The 19,949-nt window shown below is 37.7% G+C and overlaps 3 protein-coding genes across 10 annotated transcripts in view; 2 read left to right on the top strand and 1 right to left on the bottom strand.

Moving 5' to 3' along the window:
- Positions 1-19,949, top strand: part of Nt5c (5' nucleotidase C) — a 106,274-nt gene that overhangs the window by 79,414 nt on the left and 6,911 nt on the right. For 2 of the 7 annotated variants that reach the window (XR_003113306.1, XR_003113305.1), the window contains exons 3-8: positions 288-514; positions 5,039-5,183; positions 6,844-7,001; positions 7,074-7,260; positions 7,350-7,490; positions 7,762-8,169. Coding sequence is in view for 4 of the 7 variants with exons in the window: in XM_025301259.1 (XP_025157044.1) it covers positions 288-514; positions 5,039-5,183; positions 6,844-7,001; positions 7,074-7,260; positions 7,350-7,490; positions 7,762-8,118 (1,215 nt within the window). In the remaining 3 variants the exon portion in view is untranslated. Of the gene's footprint in view, positions 1-287; positions 516-5,038; positions 5,184-6,843; positions 7,002-7,073; positions 7,261-7,349; positions 7,491-7,761; positions 9,178-11,801; positions 11,938-19,949 lie in introns of those variants that run through there. The other 5 variants (XM_025301259.1, XM_025301256.1, XR_003113304.1 and 2 more) reach the window with 4 other exon arrangements.
- On the top strand, positions 9,714-15,742 carry LOC105186813 (uncharacterized). Its single transcript, XM_019843061.2, has 7 exons — positions 9,714-9,728; positions 10,053-10,292; positions 10,393-10,578; positions 11,802-12,160; positions 14,546-14,829; positions 14,927-15,174; positions 15,333-15,742. The coding sequence occupies exons 1-7, from the start codon at positions 9,714-9,716 to the stop codon at positions 15,597-15,599; spliced, it is 1,599 nt and encodes a 532-aa protein (XP_019698620.2). The 3' UTR covers positions 15,600-15,742.
- P58IPK (dnaJ homolog subfamily C member P58IPK) lies at positions 15,828-19,466 on the bottom strand. Of its 2 annotated transcripts, none has more exons than XM_011147285.3 (6): positions 19,038-19,466; positions 18,845-18,952; positions 18,526-18,725; positions 18,127-18,452; positions 17,699-18,045; positions 15,828-17,476 (listed from the first exon to the last, which is right to left on the bottom strand). In XM_011147285.3, exons 1-6 carry the CDS (start codon positions 19,081-19,083, stop codon positions 17,058-17,060), a joined length of 1,446 nt encoding a protein of 481 aa, XP_011145587.1. In that variant the 5' UTR covers positions 19,084-19,466; the 3' UTR covers positions 15,828-17,057. The 2 variants fall into 2 exon arrangements, with proteins under 2 accessions (XP_011145587.1, XP_011145586.1); XM_011147284.3 differs by having other exon boundaries at positions 18,845-18,955; positions 19,038-19,465.

Genomic DNA, 19,949 nt, shown 5'->3' with positions numbered 1-19,949 from the left:
ATCACGAGGTATCACTCTCAGCGTCCGCTATGTTGAGTCCAAAGTCATTGTTGCATTGCACAGTTGCACTGCACAATGAAGTGAAAGTAATCTCTGTTCTACCGAAAATCGCGCAGGACAGTTAAGAGGATTAAAAAGTATAATGAGGAAAGGCGCCGAGAAACTTGGCGACTTGTCTTTATCACAAAGGACAGCCGTCCGGAATTTCTGCCGAAATCAAAAGACAATTACAGCCGATTAGAATTTCGTCTTCAACTTCTCTTGAACTCGTTTAATTGTCTTCCCAGTACCCGGAGGGAATTGCCAATCTGGAGTACAGAGAAAATTTCGCCGTCCGCGGCCTCCATTACGACATCGAAAAGGGTCTTCTCCTGAAGCTCGACAGCTTCTTGCAAATTCAATTTGGCACCGTTTACCGTGGTTTACATCAGGTGCCCGACGACGAGGTCCTCCGGATCTATAAAAATAGGATAATACCGATAGCCTACGTGGAAGCACCGCATAAACACTCTCACGTAAGTTCGTTATTGGAAAAGTCGCGAATCTCGGTCGAGGCAAGAAGAACGACGCGTCAAGCACGTGCGCGACGTTAGCACCGTCATTTTTATCATATATCGCAAAAATTCATAGTCTTCTCAAACCCAGCAGGACAATGCACGGTTTGTTAGACACGTGGGCTGATTTCCACTAATTTAATTCAATTCAAGTTCAGTTGAATCGCTAGAGATGCGGTAAATAAAGCAAATACCAGGAAAAAGATATACATACAGGGTGTATAAAAAGTACCGGGACGGTGAAATATTACAAAAACTAAGCATTTTAGAAAAAAATGTTTCAAATAAAAATTATAGGGTTTCAAAAGATCTATTTACTGACATTATGAGTTTGACCTTGGGTGGCGTCACCAAGGTCAGGACAAGGACTCACCTTGAATTTTTTAAATGGAACCCCCTATTTTTCATTACATATTATTGTTCTTCAGTCTCTTCTTCAGACCTTTTTAATGCACTATAATTTTTTTCACTTTAAGTAAGCCGTTTCGAAGTTATCGAGCTTTTTATGATAAGATGTCCAACCAGCGGCTGAAGCAATTTCGTGACTTATATTTCAGATACATATAATATTAAAAAAAGGTAATACTAATGTACTAAATTTATAACAGCACTAAAATTCACCTTCGACTCATTTCAAATCAATTGCAATGAATTTGACTTGAAGTAGAACACATTACTTGTACATAATACGCGTTGTTTCATACGGAAAAGATAAATTATTTTTTTCATTGATTTTTCTTTCTTTAATTGAATTATCGATTTTGTTATTTAATTAATACAAATTTCTGTTTATTGGATAAATCATTTTGTTTTCTAGCTTATTCGTTAGACTTTACTTTTTCTTTTAAAGATTAATATTATCCTCAAATGCTTTTATAAGGATTTCCTCAATTTTTATTTTATTTATTTCTGTACATTTTTTTTCCATTCAGTTCATTTTAAAGTATTGCTTATAGTTATTCATTCGTTTCAAAATTTCCATCTCGATAATTTTCATCAATTAAAATGCAACATCTTACCGAACGCGATAGAATATCTGTCTTGATGATGAGGAGCTGGTGTCATAGATTAAGATCGTATCAAGATGTAAAGGATCTTTTCAATGTAACTTTTCGAGATAAGAATACTCCTATTTCGAAATCAACTGTTGAAAAAACTGTAAGGCGGTTTGAAGAAATAAGAAGCGTTAAAAATCATTTTAAAACAGGAAGGCCTGCCGCAGCAACAAATGAAGAAAAGACACTGGATGTTTTACAATCATTCGAAGAGAATCCACAAACTTTTGTCCGCAGAACTGCTCAAGAACATGAGATAAATCTTATATAATGTCTGTATAAGATATTAAAAAGGAATAAATTTCGCCCTTACAAAATACAACTTGTTCATGAGCTAAACGAAGACGATTTTGATCGACGTGTTCAGTTCTATGAAACTATGATAGTGAAAATAGATGCAAAACCTTTTTATCTAACATAGTCTTCTCAGATGAAGCAACGTTTCAATTAAACGGTATTGTTAGACATAATTGCAGATTATGGTCAAATATGAACTCTCACTAGATGTGGGAACACAATACGCAATATCCACAGAAATTGAACGTTTGGGCAGGACTATTAAATAACAGATTGATAAGACCATTCTTTATTGAAGGCAACTCGACAGCCCATTTATATGAAGACATGCTGGGAAATCAAATTGTCCCTGCAATCAACGCGATCGTTGGTGAAAACTTTCAACAGGTGTGGTTTCAAAAAGATGATGCACCGCATTATAGACGAAACATTCGTATTTATTTAGACACAATTTTTCCTGAACGGTGAATAGGGAGGAGAGGCACGATCGAGTGGCCAGCTCGATCACCGGATTTGACACCTCTCAACTACTTTCTCTGGGGTTATCTAAAAGATCAAGTATACAAAACTAAACCTCGGAATCTAAATGACCTACAAGATCGGATTCTTGATGAAGCGCTTGATGAAGACACTTATACCTAATGAATACATAGAAGATGCTGTTTCAGGTTTTTATCATCGATTAGCGCATTGTCAAACAATGAATGGTGAACAATTGGAGCATTTGATACATTAATCGCGCTTTCAATTGCTAATTTTCTTTTATGATCATCTTGCCTTAGCTGGTTGGATACTTCTTTGATCTTGCCTTAGCTGGCTGGATACTTCTTTGATCTTGCCTTAGCTGGCTAGATACTTCTTTGACCTTGCCTTGGCTGGCTGGATACTTCTTTGATCTTGCCTTGGTTGGCTAGACATTTTATCATAAAAGCTCGATAACTTCGAAACAGCTTATTCAAAGTAGAAAAAATTATAATGCTTTGAAAAGGTCTGAAGAAAAGCTACAAGAATATGCAATAAAAAATGGAGACCCATTTAAAAAATTCAAGGTGAGTCCTTATCCTGAACTTGGCGACGCCATTCAAGGTCAAACTCATAATGTCAGTAAATAGATCTTTTGAAACCCTACAATTTTTATTTGAAACATTTTGTTTCTAAAATGTTTAATTTTTGTGATATTTCACTGTCCCGGTACTTTTTATACACCCTGTATATTGGGTTGAGTAAAAAGTAATTTCGTATTTTGCGAGCAGATGGCGTTAAGAGGAAGTGTTTAGTGCAATTTTCACTTAATATCTGACACCACATATTTTTTTAAAAGGTTAGGTTTTCTTGTATTTTAAGTTGTTATTTGTTAAAATCTATTCAGTAATTTTTATTTGGCGATATTGTAAACATGGAACAAAATAAGCAGTATTTCCGGTGTCTGATGCTATTCTATTTTTGCAAAGATAAAAATGCAACGCAAATAAAAAAAGAGATATGTGCTGTGTATGGAGAAAATGCCGTAAGTGAATGTGTGTGCCAAAATTGGTTTGCGAAATTTCGTGCTTGTGATGGTGACATGTCAAGATGGTGAGCGCTCAGGTAAGCCATTGGTGGTTGATGACGATCAAATGAATGACATTGATTGAAAATAAGCCATGTTATATGACACGAGAGATCGCAGAGATAATCAACGTACCTCAAAAGACTGTTGTGAATCATTTGCATACGCTTGGCGTATTTTGGTACGATATTTGGGTACCTCACAATTTGAACGAAAAAAATTTAATGGACGGCATCTCCATCTGCGATTTATTATTCAAACGCAATGAAAACGTTCCATTTTTAAAACGGATGATAACGGGCAACAAAAAGTGGATTGTGTATAACATTGTAGAGCGCAAAAGATCGTGGGGAAAATGAAATGAACCGCCGCAAACCACACCGAAGCAAAACATTCATATGAAAAAAGTCGTGCTGTATATTTAGTGGGATTGGAAAGGAATCATGTACTACGAACTGCTTCCGCAAAATCAAACAATTGATTCCAACAAGTATTGTTCTCAATTGGACTGTTTGAAGATAGCAATTGATTAGAAGCATCCAGAATTGACCAATCGTTATGGCGTCATATTCCAAGTAACGGTAGATCTTACGTACTTTAGCAACCTGGCAAAAATTATTGTAGCTTGGCTGGAATGTCTTGTCTTATCCTTCGTATTTACCTGATTTGATATCAGGTCTTCCATTTATTTAGATCTCTGCAGAATTCCCTCAATGGAAAAAATTCCAATTTTTCGCCCAGAAATCTGAAAAGTTTTAGGAAAATGGAATTTTTAATTTGCTTGAAAGGTAGCGAACAAGACAAAAGATGTCGAACAAAATGCATATATTATTTATTAAAAATATTTTTTAATATGAAAATGTCTTTGAATTTCATCTAAAAATGCCAAATTATTCTTTACTCAAACCAATATATTGGTTTGAGTAAAGTAAAGTAAATATAAAGTAACCAATACTATAGAATATCTGGGATCTTTTGGAAACGAAAAATTGTGAAGGTTAATCAGATCAAATTGAGAAAAAAAGTCATGTACCATGTTGCAAAAAATCGCAATAATTATTAAGTTATTAATAATTGAAAATTACCACATCTCGAGACTCTTTTAATTGATAACTTGAAAATTTGCGTACTTATTTGCAAAAGGACTTTTCTTTTCAGTTTGATTTGATTAATCTTCACAATTTTTTGTTTCCAAAAGATCCCAAATACCTTGTATATATGAAGAAAAAATCTTTAAATCATATTTGAAACTAAGTGTACATCTTCCACATTATGTACGAAACGATATATTCCGCGAATTGGCAGAATTCCGCTTGTCTCAGTCATCGAGAAGACATTTCCGTCATTCCTGCTGCTTCGATGAAACGAAAAGTGGTGGTATTCCCCGCAGAAATCGCATAATTTACACATATCCATCGATAACGGTATTAAATGCCCAATCTTTTTTCTTTCTCTTTCTCTGTTTGCATGTAACATGTACTTTTGGTGATGGGTCGTCCTGTAGAAGGTACGTATGTTCACTTCACCATCTACGACGGTGAAACTCTGAAAAATACCGCAGTGACGTTTCCTTTTGCTTCGTTCAAGGACGCTCTGCATCGCACAAAAATGGTCCAATTGGCCGATCTATTCTCTGTGCCAGAGATGGTCCTATTGTGCAACGTCACGGAGTATTTCCTGCGCAATCACATCGATTATCACCCGGAGATACTGTTTAGGGACGTCAAGGTAAACCGGATAATCCGAATTACATCGGGCTGCGTATTCGCGCCGATTGATTGCGCGAGATGAATCTTGCATGATATTTGAGCGGGAGAAACAACCCCGCCGGGAGCTGCAACTGAGTTTTCTGTTGCCTGGAAACCGGATGAAAACTCAGACAGACAGCAGAAACTTGTAAAAGCCGTCTTGAAGAAGTCCAAAAGACGCCTTAGTCTCGTTGATGTTCTTTAGATGTCTCCAAGAGACATCTTTTGGACACTTGTGTTGCCCACAGTTATACGAACCTCCTGTGAGAGGTTCCTGCTCGCAAAGTCAATTGCTTCTCAGTTATTTCAACCGAGTGTCAATACAGTCGAATGTTTTCGCTCGCGGTGACAGAACTGCCATCGATTTCTTGTCACACCAAGCGTTTCCATCGGATCTTCATTGATAACAATCTCGAGTAGAAAAATTAATAGGGCGCTGATAAGGGTCTGATTATTTTTCCTTAACATTAATCGGGTTCTAGTAGGGATAAAAAATAAGGGCCCGATAAGATGTGTAACAAATTTATAACTGGTCCGTATAAGGCGATATTATAAAGGACTTATAAGGCAATATTAATAGAGCCTTATAAGGAAATATTAACAGGAGTTTTAAGGCAATATTAATGATAGCCTCATAGGGTAATATTAAGATATGGAGTTAAAATCCATTCTAAGTTTGAGTGAAACATTCACTCTTGTAATTGCGAGTCGAAATATTTTTATTATTGCTTGAGTAAAAATATTCGTTCTTTTCACTCCAAGAAATTTAGACTGTAATTTCTTTATTTTTTTATAACCTTGTTAGTATACAATAAACATTTTTTATTTTAAAAATATAGCATACGTTACAATAAAATATAGCATTCTTTATATATAAAAATCCTGCTACTGTTTTTATTAAAGTCTGCTGCATTTCAAAACGAAGGCAATATTAGAAAAATCCTTGGAAGAGACTAATGAATATAGCAACTAATAAAACTAATCAAATTTGTTTTTAATTGCGGTACAGTTAAAAAATCTTTAAAAGAACCAAATAGAGCGTACCTACTAAAACAATACTAAACTATGACAATTTTATTATACGCTTTAAATCTTATTAATTTTCTATAACAAAACTTGATTTTATACATCTAAAACACTCTGAAAAGATCCTTCTAAAGCCCACATCAGTTTTCCATGTTAAAGCATTTATTTCGTAAAATCTAAGGCATTCCTAAAAAATCTTTCTAAGGTCCTTCTCAGCTTTCCCTATTAAAGCCTTATTTATTAAATCTAAGGCATTTCTAATAAATTCTTCTAAGGCCTTTCTTAGTTTTCCCTATCAAAGCCTTATTTATTAGATCTAAGGCATCTCTAAAAGATCCTTCTAAGGTCTTTATCATTTTTCCTTATCAAAGCCTTTATTTATTAAATCTAAGATACCCCTAATAAATCTTTCTAAAGCCCTTATTAGTTTTTCTTATCAAAACCTTATTTCGTAAAATCTAACATATCCCTAAAAGATCCATTTCGGGGTCTTAAGCTTTACAAGGATGGCCTTAATAATTTTTTGTTCGGGATAGAGATACTTTTATGTTTTCCCAGTTGCGAAGCAGTTGGATCGCAGCTATGCGAGAACTGAACTGTTTTTCTCCATGTAGAATTCCGTGCAAAGCTGCCACCCTATAATGCACCAACTAGTCGTGGAAAATGTATCGGAGTACCTGGAGCAGAATAAAGACCTGAAGCGATTTTTCAAGCGGCTGCAAAAGGCGAAGAAGAATATGTTCCTGGTCACAAACAGTCCTTTCCACTTTGTGTAAGTTCCCGGGCGCGTCGACGATTTCGCGGGACTCCGCGCGATGATGACCGAGCGTACATATTGATGCAGCGACAAGGGTATGCAGTTTCTGGTGGGCGAGAACTGGAAGGACTACTTCGACGTGGTGATCGTACAAGCGAGGAAACCGAGATTCTTCACCGAGGAGTCGCGCCCGCTGAGGATCTACGATGAAGTCAAGCAAACGCAACTCTGGGATCGCGTTACCAGGCTCGACAAGGGCGTCATATATCTTGAAGTGAGTCTCTGCCTTACGTTGGGAAAATCACGCGATTTCAGTTACGGGACCTTCATTGTCGCGCGCTTCATTGTCACGAATCTCTCTAGGGCACGGTCAAGCAGTTGCAGGATATGACCGGATGGCGGGGACATCAGGTATTATACTTTGGCGATCACCCATACAGCGACTTGGCGGACGTGACCTTGGAACACGGCTGGCGAACGGGGGCGATAATCAAGGAATTAACGGTGATTCAAACATTGAATTCCCGCTGTTACTTGCCGAATGACATCAATCTGCTTTCTCTCATTCTTTCTCTCTCTCTCTCTCTCTCTCTCTCTCTCTCTCTCTCTCTCTCTCTCTCTTTCTCTCTTAAGAAAGAGACAGAGAAAGGGAGAGAAAGGGAGAGAGAGAGAAAGAGAGAGAGAGAGAGAGAGAATAACGGTGCATGAAATTAGATTGAAATAATAGACCGCGCGCAGTCGTAAGATCGTATATTACGTTTCAATTTAATTACAGCACGAGATCGAAACTTTGAACGACCCGAAGTTCAAAGAGAACGCGAACTGGCTTCAGATGTTAACCGGCCTGATCGAGGAGCATCAGGATTACGAAGGGCCTGAAGTGCAGAACGTGCTGGACGAATGGATGGAGGAGCGGGATCAACTGCGAAACGAGATCAAGTCGGTCTTCAACAAGCAGTTCGGCTCGGTGTTCAGAACGTACCACAACCCGACTTATTTCTCCCGGAGGCTCTTCCGATTCGCCGACATCTACATGAGCACGATCACGAATCTCTTGGAATATTCCACCAGTCACACCTTTTATCCCAGACGGGGAGTGATGCCGCACGAGTACACCAGTTACTTCGTGTGAGCGTCCTCGAGATTTTTCTCGAAGTTGTCAATCTTCGTTGCCGCCGTTTGCGTAAGTAGCGAGCGTCTTTAGAACGTGCAATAAAAATAGCCCGTATTATTATGCCAGCGATAGCAAGCCGATAGCAAGCAGTATTCCCGGTCGCGAGCGAAGTCCGATACCTTCGCAACGTGGAAGGTCGCGACTCGCTGAAAATACGCCATGGCTTTCTTCTTCTACTCCACGTTCCGCCTTATTACCAGCTACGCACGCGTAATTACACGTATATGGCATGTAAATCTATATCGATGAATGTTAATGCGCTTTTACAGCCGCGCAGGTACAGCTAATTTGCATTGAAATGCATGTAAAATCGGTCGGGGCGTACGTATCACACGAGAGCTCTTACATCATTATTACCATGACAATAGCCGTATTATGTAAAGCGAAATGATATGTATATCATGTTGTAGCGAGTAAAACGCGCGTAGAACAGGAAACCGTGTAAAAGTTCAACAACTGTGTACAAAGTGTGTACAAAGTGTGTTATATTGGGAGACTCGTTAAATATTCAAAGATATTCTGTATAATGGTTAACGGAGAGTTTATTTTTAGCGAATTATACAACAAAGAGATATTCATGTGTGCGGAGCGAAATGCCAGTTATCACCAGTAGAAAAAGTGCCGATCCGGATCGCGCTGGTGTTTGATTACTTTTTGCTGAGAGATTTACGCTCGTTATTAACGCATGATGAATTCGAAATGTGACTTCCTCGCAAATTTACGAGTAGTGCGTGTCTCTGCGTAAATGAAGTATGCGAATGCAAGTATCTCGTCATTAATTGTCTGACTGAAGTCTACATAAACTAACTGAAGAAGTCGAGCAATTATTTTGTTCGATTTCCTACGTCGTTATTAATTTTTTCTTTTTCTTGTATTATTCTTTGCTGAATTTTGTCGTTTCCGGTATGATATTGTGTATTCTTTATCTTAAAGTTGAAGGTATACGAGTGAATTTTTAGTTATAGGAGGTTCATAAACGTGTTCATGAAAACATAAAGTTGCATAACTTAAAGTGAACTCACAGTATGCTTTTAAAATTTAGCTCTTAGAGAGAAACTAAGTGTTCAAGAATATCAAGCACCTCAAACAAATAAACACGGTGATGACTCCTGTAGGGGATATATTTATTTAATGTATTTATAGATGAAATGTATCAGAGAAATTTACTATAAATATATCTTTATTTTCAATAAAGAAACTAATGAGATTCTATGTAAAGCCCACGAGAGCGAAGAATATCTCGAATCACACTTACTCGGTTTTACATTCGAAATATTTCGAATGAGCAACGTTTGCGCATAAATTAACACGAAACAATCTTCACCGGAACGATGTTCGTGCGGTTCAGTTTGTCTTTGTTTGATGGGATTGCGTAATTTCAAATTTTTACGCGTTTGACAAAGAAGATTGCAAAAATTTAGCAATATATCTTGGAACGAGATTAAGCCGAGAGTTCAAACCGATGATAATATTTCACACATACGCATTTCGTATGTTGCTGACCAATATGTTAACTAACGAAAAGAAATAGGGGAAAAGAAGAAAGTCCGAAAATGCACAACGATAAGGTTGGTAAACACGGTTAGGCCGCTGCCAATGGCAATTTTTGTCCAAACTGGAACAAATAATTCGACCAATTCTTGAAAATCGTGACTCTTGAAAATCTAATGTTACATAAAAGTGAACTATTGAACGTATATCCTAAAATACTTTAATCGTATCGATATTGATTCTCTTTTCCTTCTCTTTGATTTTGCAACTTCAAAGTGTATCAATGAAATACCATTACACTAATTATTTTATAGATTACCGTTCAAGTTGTTGGTCGCCGAAATTTCGCGTTTTTTTTCTTTTATTAAATAACATAATAACGCACATAATTGCTGCCTTAGTATACCCCCGAGATGACGGTAAGTGAGTTCAGCACGTCGCAGGATGTGCATGCCTTTCAAAAGGAAGTCGCGCTCCAAAGACTATCGACGATAGCTCTTCAGCAAGCTCGTAGAAATGTGATCTTCGCCGGTGACGCGTCAGCGAACGAGAATGCTATTGAGGAAACGCGAAAGCAGTCCGCCAGCATATTCTTACAAAACCTGGATAGGCTCTCCAAGATGGAAATTACGGATGAAACGGTAGAATAGTCTGTTATCGCGCGAAAAAGAGACATGTCGGAATAAAACAATGGTTCTTCGCTCGTTACATCAATTGATGAGAGCAAATGCGCGTCTGCAGATTGATACCGAGCTTAAGGATACGGATGAGCCAGACTCCGCATTCGATCCTCTTTTAGAAATATCAAAAGATGAGGAATTTATAGAAACGAACGAATGTAGAAATACAATCGCTGAGTCCGCTATATTTAAGCCATTGAGTGTACCAGCTACATCGGACATGGCTACGCATGACATACAACGTAAGGTGATGAGAATATAAAATCATATTGAAGAGAGAGAGAGAGAGAGAGTGAGAGAGAGAGAGAGAGAACGCGTAAGAATGCTTAGTTGTCGGATGAACGAAACTAATATTTTTATCTCGAGAAAGGTACGTTTTTTTAGGACAGAATTATTGCCTCTACTAATTACTTTTTTTCATGAATTAACGAGTAAACGCATCAATTATAAGCTAAGACGTCTCTTCAGGGTATAGTATGATTCATCAAGAGATTGTTGAAGATCTTTGCATATAAGGTGTCCAAAAATTTCCGGACCGGTAAAATATCTCGAAAACTAAACATTTTAGAAAAAAATGTTTCATACAAAAATTATATGGTCTAACTTATCGACCTTTGGAAATTTCAAAAGCATCAAATTAGCAAAAAGGCACTATTGCAACAATATATTCTTAAGATTAAATAGAGTAAAAAAAGTCTAGTACCACTTTTTCTTCCGACAAATTGTTAGCCAGATATCGTAAGTTAAATATTGAAAAAATTATCAAGTTATTCTTAAATATTTCAGAAAATATTGGGCCAATAAAAAATGTTTCAGACAAAAGTTATTCAAATTAATTGGTAGAAAAAGATGATATAATAAAAAACTGGGGTTTCCATTTAAGAAAAATAATGATCAGTGAATATCTCGGAAGTGATGTAAACAAAATGATACAGTTGTTTTATGTCTCCCTTGAAACCATACAACTTTTGTATGAAACATTTTTTTCTAAAATGTTTAGTTTTCGAGATATTTTATCGGCCCGGGATTTTTTGGACACCCTGTATAATTATTTTCTTAAATCTCTCGGTCAAATACCCACTTACAGCAACATTACGCCAATGTTACGATTTTCCACTCAACGATATACATACTCAACGATGTTACACGCGCTTATATGTGATATTGTACGTATGTACATTGTCGAGTGGCAAATTGCAACACCGATGTAAGATTAGCTGCTATTCACCGGGTTGCGATAAAAAAAAGAGAAATCTCTGTTCTTTCCTGAGTTTATAGTCGCGCTATAATGAATCTAATCTACGCAATACGAAGTTTCCGTGCGTGTAGAGATGATAATCAGTGGAGACGATTAATCTTCATTTTGTGAAAAACGACGACTTCCCTTAACATTTACACACGCACGTCTCATCGCATGATATCGATGCTGCTTATTATACAATGATAAACACGATATTATTTATCACACAGTCGTTACGCATAGACGGAGCCGGAACATCCGTCGAGCCCCTTTCAGCCGGAAGCACATTTTCGAGAGCGGAAGCCTCGGAAAATATCGGGGTGCAAAGTATGCAGATGGATATACCGCCGATTGACTCCTTCACGCCGCTGGAAGCGGGCGCTATTTCGTGCGTGCTTGAGGAATGTGTCGAGCAACTCGCTACGTTCGGCTTCATAATACCGGCCGATGTCGATTCACGCTGGGACGACACGTTTAAGACAATCGACGAGACCTACGGAGTACCCGATGAGCCCAGGATGATCTTCAGAGAAGACTTGGGCTTGTTGCCGCTCGTACCTAACACGGATGAGAAAATGCAGAGGGACAGGTATATTTGCCAGAACACAATTTACTATTCGTTAATAGACCAAACCATAGGCTGCGCCAGAACTATTCATGCGGGTAGGCCACAGGTGGGCCAGCGTTTATATGAGTGGGCCATATTTATAAAGCCATATAAAAAAATTAAAAACTTGGAACAGCTTGGACAGAATAGGACAGCATAATTATATTAAAATTTTCTAAAATTTTAGGGTGGGCCAGCGTATTTTTAGGTGGGCCAGGGCCCACCCAGGCCCACCCTTGGCGCCGCTGCTAGACCAAATATATTGCACATTGAGAGGTCCAGGCTTAACTAGACTATCAGAGAATCTTATAGGGACTTTTACTTGATATAAATGACATTATTTTTACACAAGCGGATTCCCTGAATTGAAATTTAAGTAAATATAATATTAGGGGTGTGATTTAGTTTTGAGGGTTTTACAAAAGATAGCACTAATATCAATTTTATCGAAGACATTCCAATCACAGCTATTATTTCTTAATGCTTTAATATTAATCCGATATTTAGTAATTTACTAACATAGACGCAGTAAAAATCGTGTTAATATTATCTTAAAAATGGAGCTTTCTGAAGAGCATTTTCGATATGCGTTGCTTTTGTTTTTTAATCTGAAGAAAATTACGGCTGAAGGTTATAGAATTCCGATAGAAACTTATGGCGATGTTGCTCCATCAATTAAGACATATGAATATTGGTTTAGACCAGGATTTCCCAACCTTTTTTGTATTTCGCACTTCTAAAAATTTATTAATGAATCTTCGCACCCCCTACAAAAAAAATTATTCGTATGTTTTATGGTAAAAATTAGTTGTTAGGGTTTTAAGGTAAGAAATTAATTTATAATAATTTATTATCACATAGTATTGTTTTATAGAAATTAACTATCATTTTAATATTATAAAATTATTATCCATGATATCAAGCTTTGCATAGTGACACATAATGAATACATACATACAGATACGTAAAAAATATATAATCTTAATAACACTTTTTTTAATTTGATGGTAAAAATTCCGGATTATTCCAGAATTCATCTTAATCATTATTAATTACAATCACTTTTCCTCGCACCCCAGGAATGTTTTTTCGCACCCCCAGGGGATGCGAGCACCCGGGTGGAAACCCTCAGTTTAGATGATTTAAAAGTGGTGATTTCAATGTTAATGACAAAGATTGCTTGAGATAACCAAAAGAGCTTGAGAATACAGATTTACAAGCAATATTGGACGAAATCCAGCATAATCTACTTCAGAACTTGCCAGATTATTAAATATTGATCATATAACAGTTACTAAACGTTTACATGATATAGGAAAAATTCACAAAGAAGGAAAGTGAGTTCCATATCAATTATCGGAAAATGCCATTACGAACTGGTTGAACATTTGCATTTCATTGATCGCGAGACAGAAAATGAAAAGTTTTTTGTATCGAATTGTTACTGGGAATGAAAAATAAATCTATTTCGATAATCTCGAACGAAAAAATCATGAGTTAATTCAAGCCAATCAGCAATATTCACTTCGAGGTGCAATATTCACGGTTCAAAGGTATTGCTGTGTATTTGGTGGATTCAAGAAGATATTGTACTATGAACTGTTAAATCCGAATGAAAGTATCACCGCTGATCGTTATCGACAACAATTATATAAATTGAAGCGAGCATTGGACCAGGAACGACATCACTTGCGAGTAAACGACACAAGGTGATCCTTCTTCAGAACAATGCTCGACCTCATGTTGCATTATCAAGCATGAAACAAACGCTATTAGAACTGGAATGGGAAATCTTACCGCACCACGCGTATTCTCCAGATATTGCTCTATCTGATTATCATTATTATTGTTCCAGTCGATGTAACATGCTCTAGAGGATACATACCTTTATAACTTCGAATAAGTGCGAAAATTTATTGAAAAATGAATCAACTCCAAAGAAGAATCTTTTTATCGTCGCGGGATTCATCTCTTGCCAGAAAGATGAAAAAAAGTTGTAGAAAATGAAGGAAAATATTTTTATTAAAGTATTCGTTCATCTTGTTTAAGGAAATGTTTTTGAAAAAAAAAACTCGAAATTAAATTACATTCCTAATATATTAAAAATTAATAGAATAATAGAAGGTATAAAAATCTGGGAAAATTAGTATCTAAAAAAATTAGAAATTTATAAAATTCAAGACAAAGACGATATTAAAATTGATTGCTTAATTCTCGAGATGTAACATTGTTAAGCTTTATACATGGCCTACCCTGTATGTAAAACAATCCGCAATTCGTTAATATGCCAAACATATTTCGAGTGAGTGTTCCACAAAGACTCTCCGCTGCAAGAGTACGTCCTCACAAAATCCTCCAAAATCTCAGGAACTACGTGCAGAAAGTTCTCGAAAAAGTTCTCCGCGACGTGAGGAACAACCGAAGATTCGACAGCCTGCAGGAAGAAATTAATAATATCGCCAAGAGGCAGGAAGGTGAGCACAATCTCGAAGTGAACGCGCAGATATGGCACAGCCAAGCCGAGCAACTTCGGGACTTGTTGGAGTCCGATAAGAAAGCGAACGAAGAGGACAGGAAGGAGATGATGAGTCTCGCTCAGGAAAGCGACGCGCGAGTCGACCACGCGATATTCTTGAACAGCGCGAAACTAAGTAAACACAGAGAGAGAGAGAGAGAGAGAGAGAGAGAGACCACTTAAACGCACGTCTCTCGATATCCTAAGTTCTACCGTCGCAATGTTGCGCCCAGGTTACGCGGAAAGATGGGCGAAGGCCAAGTTGGAGCAGCAGGAGCTCAAGCTGAAGCTGCGAAAGACGGACATGCTGAACGAGCTGAGCGACTGTACGAAGGAGTACAGCGCGGAACAGGTTGTCTCGGCGGAAATGACCGCTTACTTAGAGGCAGATATCAGGGTTAAAGAAAAGCAGGTGGTCGAGTGGACGAAAAGGTACAACGAGGAAGTCGCGCAACTACAGTGGGAGATAGACGAGCTAAAGGTATACTCGAATTTTGCACTAATGCGAACAATTCAGCCAAAAAAAACACACTTGGTGTGCAAGTCGGTTGTTTCTTCAGCTTTCAATTGGTTAGTTAGAAGCAACGGACACATATTTTGTAAGTAAAAAGAAATGTAAATTATCTACCTTCGTGTTAGAGAGAAGTGGAAGAACAGAAATTTGAGATAGGAGAAATGCGCGCTTTAAGGGACAGGCGACAAGAATTCATTGACGAGTGCGTCGCTGAAGAAAAGAGATTGCAGGAAGAAGCGAGGTATTGGAAGAAACTGAATAAAGCAGCGACTATCATTCAGGCGATGTGGAAAGGCTACATGGTGAGACGCAAATTAGAGAACTTGCGGGAAAAAATGAAGAATCGTAAGAAATTGAAAAGAGCGAAAAAAGCGCACGTTAAGAAGAGATGAAAAGTACGCCAGACTCGCAAACATTTCATAAAAAAAGAGGACTTTTATGCCTGAGCAAACGACAGAAAGAGAATTCGGTATTTTTTTTATATATATTTATACTTCGCATTTTGTCAAAGAGAGACTCCGTCTTCTACACATACTATTATATATATATACATATATATATATATATATATATATATATATATATATATATAATGCCTTCGAGAGTTGTGTCTGTATAAATTATTCAAATATATATATATTTTTAAACAAATATCAGAGATACAGTATTTACACATGAAGTTCCGACTCACTCATGCAAACACGACAAGCGCACAGCATTGTTCTATGTGAACATTATATGAACATTACCGAGTACGGATACCGCGCGGATTAATATTAACGAGATATAAATACTTAGTGAATGTATCGTATTCGTACTCGGTAAGCGCGTCATCGACGAGAAATGGCTTTCACGTTTATTTCTATCTAATAGTCGCACGTTCTTCCTTCTCTCTGTTTCTTCTTTCTTTTTCGAAGCTAAAACGAATGAGAAGCCGCTGAAGCAAATCAGTGGCAGTGTAATGATCAACTGTACATTCTTCCTTTACAAACCTAGTATGACGATCACACACAGTTGCGCGTGTATGTACCACTAGCGTGTATAGATCGATAGTGCGACGGTAAAAACTGCACATAGTTTGTACGTAACAAACGACGCTTACGCGAATCCAAGTAGATCATCTTCATCGTTCAGTCTGTATGCATGTACTCTAGAGAGATAACTATATCGTGATTCTTGCAGTAAAGAAACTACCGGACGATTAAAGTTCTACCTTGCGTCTTATTAATCTTTTCGGTACGGAAGGCGTATAAATACGCCATTTTGGAAAAGCGCTTGCTGTGGCAGCGTTACGTACGTGACGTCTCGAAAATACCTTATAAAGGATCCTAAATTCTCTCTAAAAAAAGTTCATGATTTCATTTGATAGTCATCTCACTATTTTATATGTTTTTACGTGTATATAATTTCATAGTCGCCCTCTTCCCTCCTCTTACGGTTGAATTAGGTAACGCGTTTACATTCTCTCGGCCATTAAGAAGTACGCTTGTGAAGCAAACGTCGATCGCGTCAGAAATTCGCTTCGTTATGTTACCGTACCGAAAAGCGCGTTAACGTGTTGACGTTGCAAACGTCAAACGAGATCGTCCGGATATATCACGAGATGGTCTGGCCGAGATAGTTCGTGCATACTAATTCACCGAAGTGTCACACATTCACGGTGCCCCCCCCCGAATCCGTTTAAACGAATTAAACACACACGACTTACACCCACGAGGTAGTGACGTGAAATTCAGGCTAGGACAGCGAGAAGATGACGTGAAGCGATGGTGACGTCCGATGTGACGAGGATAAACTCCGCGAATAGTAATTGCTCTATTACAACGACGAGGACCGCGCGCGACGCGTATCTAATTGAAGTGGAATTTAAACTGGAAGGGAGAGCCGTGGAAGTGGTGAAACTCTTGGAAGGGATTAAAGCCTTGCTGATGTCGGCCCGACTCCGGATCCAACGGATCCTCGCCCTGATCGAATTTCGCCCTCTTTTCGTCGTCCGTGAGGACTTCTTTGGCAGCGGCGATGTCAATGAACTTTTTCTGGGCGCGTTTCTTCTCGTCACCTTCCTGGAAATTGTCGGGATGCCACTTCTGCGCCGCTTTCCTATACGCCTTTATGATATCCTTCTTCTTCGCAGTTCTCGGCACACCCAAGATCTTGTAGTAGTCTCGTGATTCTGACATCTTTTGACGTTGTTGCGCTTTTTGCAGTCCTTGCTTCGCCCGTTGGAAGTTCGGGTCTATCTCCAATGCCTCCTTGAACTCTCTGATGGCTATAAAGAGAAAGTATTTGTAAAACATGCAAGTTTATCATAAAACAGCAAGAAATGTTTAACTTGAGTTTTTCAAACATTTAGATTAATCATTATTTAATACGCGATTATTTATAATGTTATACTAGATATATGTTGTATCAAATTTATATATTTTAATTTTTTAAATGTCTCTCTTTCGCTCTCTGGGCAAATACTAAACTCCGAAAACTTCTAAATTACCATCATCGAACATCTCTCCAGCGAGATACGCCTCTGCGCTGTCACAAATGACACCTGGCTCCTTCCTGATTTTTAATGCTTGCTGACAATTGTTAATCGCATCTGTCGTTTCGGAAATGCCGATGTAACATTTGCAGAGAAGATGAAAAGCTGTAAACCGCACATTTTGTTCATCTGGTTCTTGTATTAACACACGACGAGCCGACTCGACACATGTCTCGTAGTCCTTCGTATCTTCTGATGCTTTTTCTGCATCTTGCAGCAATTTGCTGATCTTTCGAATCTTCTTGTAGAATGGGAAGCATTCTTTATGATCTGGATCAAGCTTCAAACATTCTCGAATCTCTCTAAATATTGAACATTGAATTAATATTGCATCCTGATGTAAGCAACTGCAACATGATTGCATAGTTTTATTTTTCACTTACTTCAAAGCTTCTTCAACCTGCCCAAGGCGATAGAGCCACATTGAGAGTTTGAAAAATCCTTCTGTATTGTCAGATAACAGTTTTGTAGTAGAGCGTATGTCGGATATAGCACTCATATAATCTCCAAGAAGTAAATAAATCTCAGCCCTACGTTCTCTAAGGTGAGATGACCATGGACATATTTCTATGAGTCGTGTAATTTGGTGCACAGCTGCTGTATGATCGTTATTGTGCACCAACATGTCGATATATTTCATATCTTCTTTAGCTGGGTATAATTTATCTAAGGCATTCAAGGCATCTCTATTATTTGGTTCTACAGATAGCTGCAACAAACATGAATATGGATCTTCATGCACCACTCCCTATATAAATAATCTGCACATAAAAGTAACATACCACATCCATAAAGTTAGCTTCAGCCTCATCAAAGTTTGCTTGTTTAAGTAAAATATTACCACGTTGCAATCTTGCAGGTATGAAGCCTGCATTCAATTCCAGAACCTTATCAAGGTCATGGAGAGCAAATTTGGCTTTACCTAAAGCTAAGTAAACCGTCCCTCTCTTATAATGTGTCAAGTAATTATTTGGATCGCCATCTGGAAGAAATTAATATTTAGACATTTGTCGCTCCATGTTGTTCCTGGTGACGACGACGATCCATTGAACATATTTAAAGAAATTTCAAAACCGATCACGGGATTATAATTTAACTTACCGACAGCTGCATGATAATGCGACAATGCATCTTGCAACTGGCCCTTTGCCAGGAACTCTCTGCCAAGCTCTAAATGCTTATTGATCTCCAATTGAGAAACACTTCCTACTACTGAAAAGCAACTCCGTTATTAATCGTATACGGGCAAATATTGTGATTTATTCAAAACGCAGGGAAGGTTAGGGGCACGTACCGTCTAAAGCGAAATGTAACACAGCAGCTAACAGGAGAACGTACATGACTGAAAAGAAATCGATCCACCGTGTGCAGCGAGCAACGTTGTAAATAAGAAAATCGACTCGATCGTACCGAGAAAAACCAACACCTATCCAGCCGATAACACAAAACCGTTCAGCCACACCGCCATTGCGATCGTGGTCTTACGCGATTGGTAACACGCAAACCATGCTTCCCCACTACTCGCATTTCAAATTTGATAAGAGTCCAATAAATATCAGGTGACAGTAACAGTACATCAATATTATAATTTCTCACTTTTTCGACAATATAACGTACACGCGTTATGTTGTATTTGCATTGTTAAATAAAACATTACAACATCGACATAATGTAATTATTTCTCGATGTTTACTAGAACTTGTGTTCCTTTCGGCTGAATTTCCTGCACTAGTGCAAGGTTACTACATACACTGAAGTGTCCTTTCTCAGCACAGATTATTATCGTCGTTATTCTTCTTCGAAATGCAACGATATTTTATGCAAACTTATTCTTTATTCTCTAAACTCCTAAAGTCAATATCCAATATTCCCGCGCTTAAGTATATACTATCGTACAGTCGGAAAACTATTGATGACACTATCGATAGTTTACACTATCGATGATACTATCGATAGTTTACATTATCGATAACAATCGATAATTTATTTCAAACTGTCGATAGTTTTCAGTCACTTATCCTCTTCACAATTTCCTTTTTTTGTTTAAAATACTATCAAATAATTTTAAAAATTCATAAAAAACGTCCGCTTTATTCTCGGCTAAATTTTACGGAATTGAGATAAATTGAGATTCGAGTCTCAGCTAAAATCTACTTTTTAACCAGGACTTAAACCACAATTTTTCGGTAAATAGTAATGGTACCTT

The sequence above is a fragment of the Harpegnathos saltator genome, unplaced genomic scaffold (genome assembly GCF_003227715.2).
Source record: "Harpegnathos saltator strain DR-91 unplaced genomic scaffold, Hsal_v8.6 scaffold406, whole genome shotgun sequence".
Taxonomy (NCBI): domain Eukaryota; kingdom Metazoa; phylum Arthropoda; class Insecta; order Hymenoptera; family Formicidae; genus Harpegnathos; species Harpegnathos saltator.
This window is presented reverse-complemented; position numbering and strand designations above follow the sequence as displayed.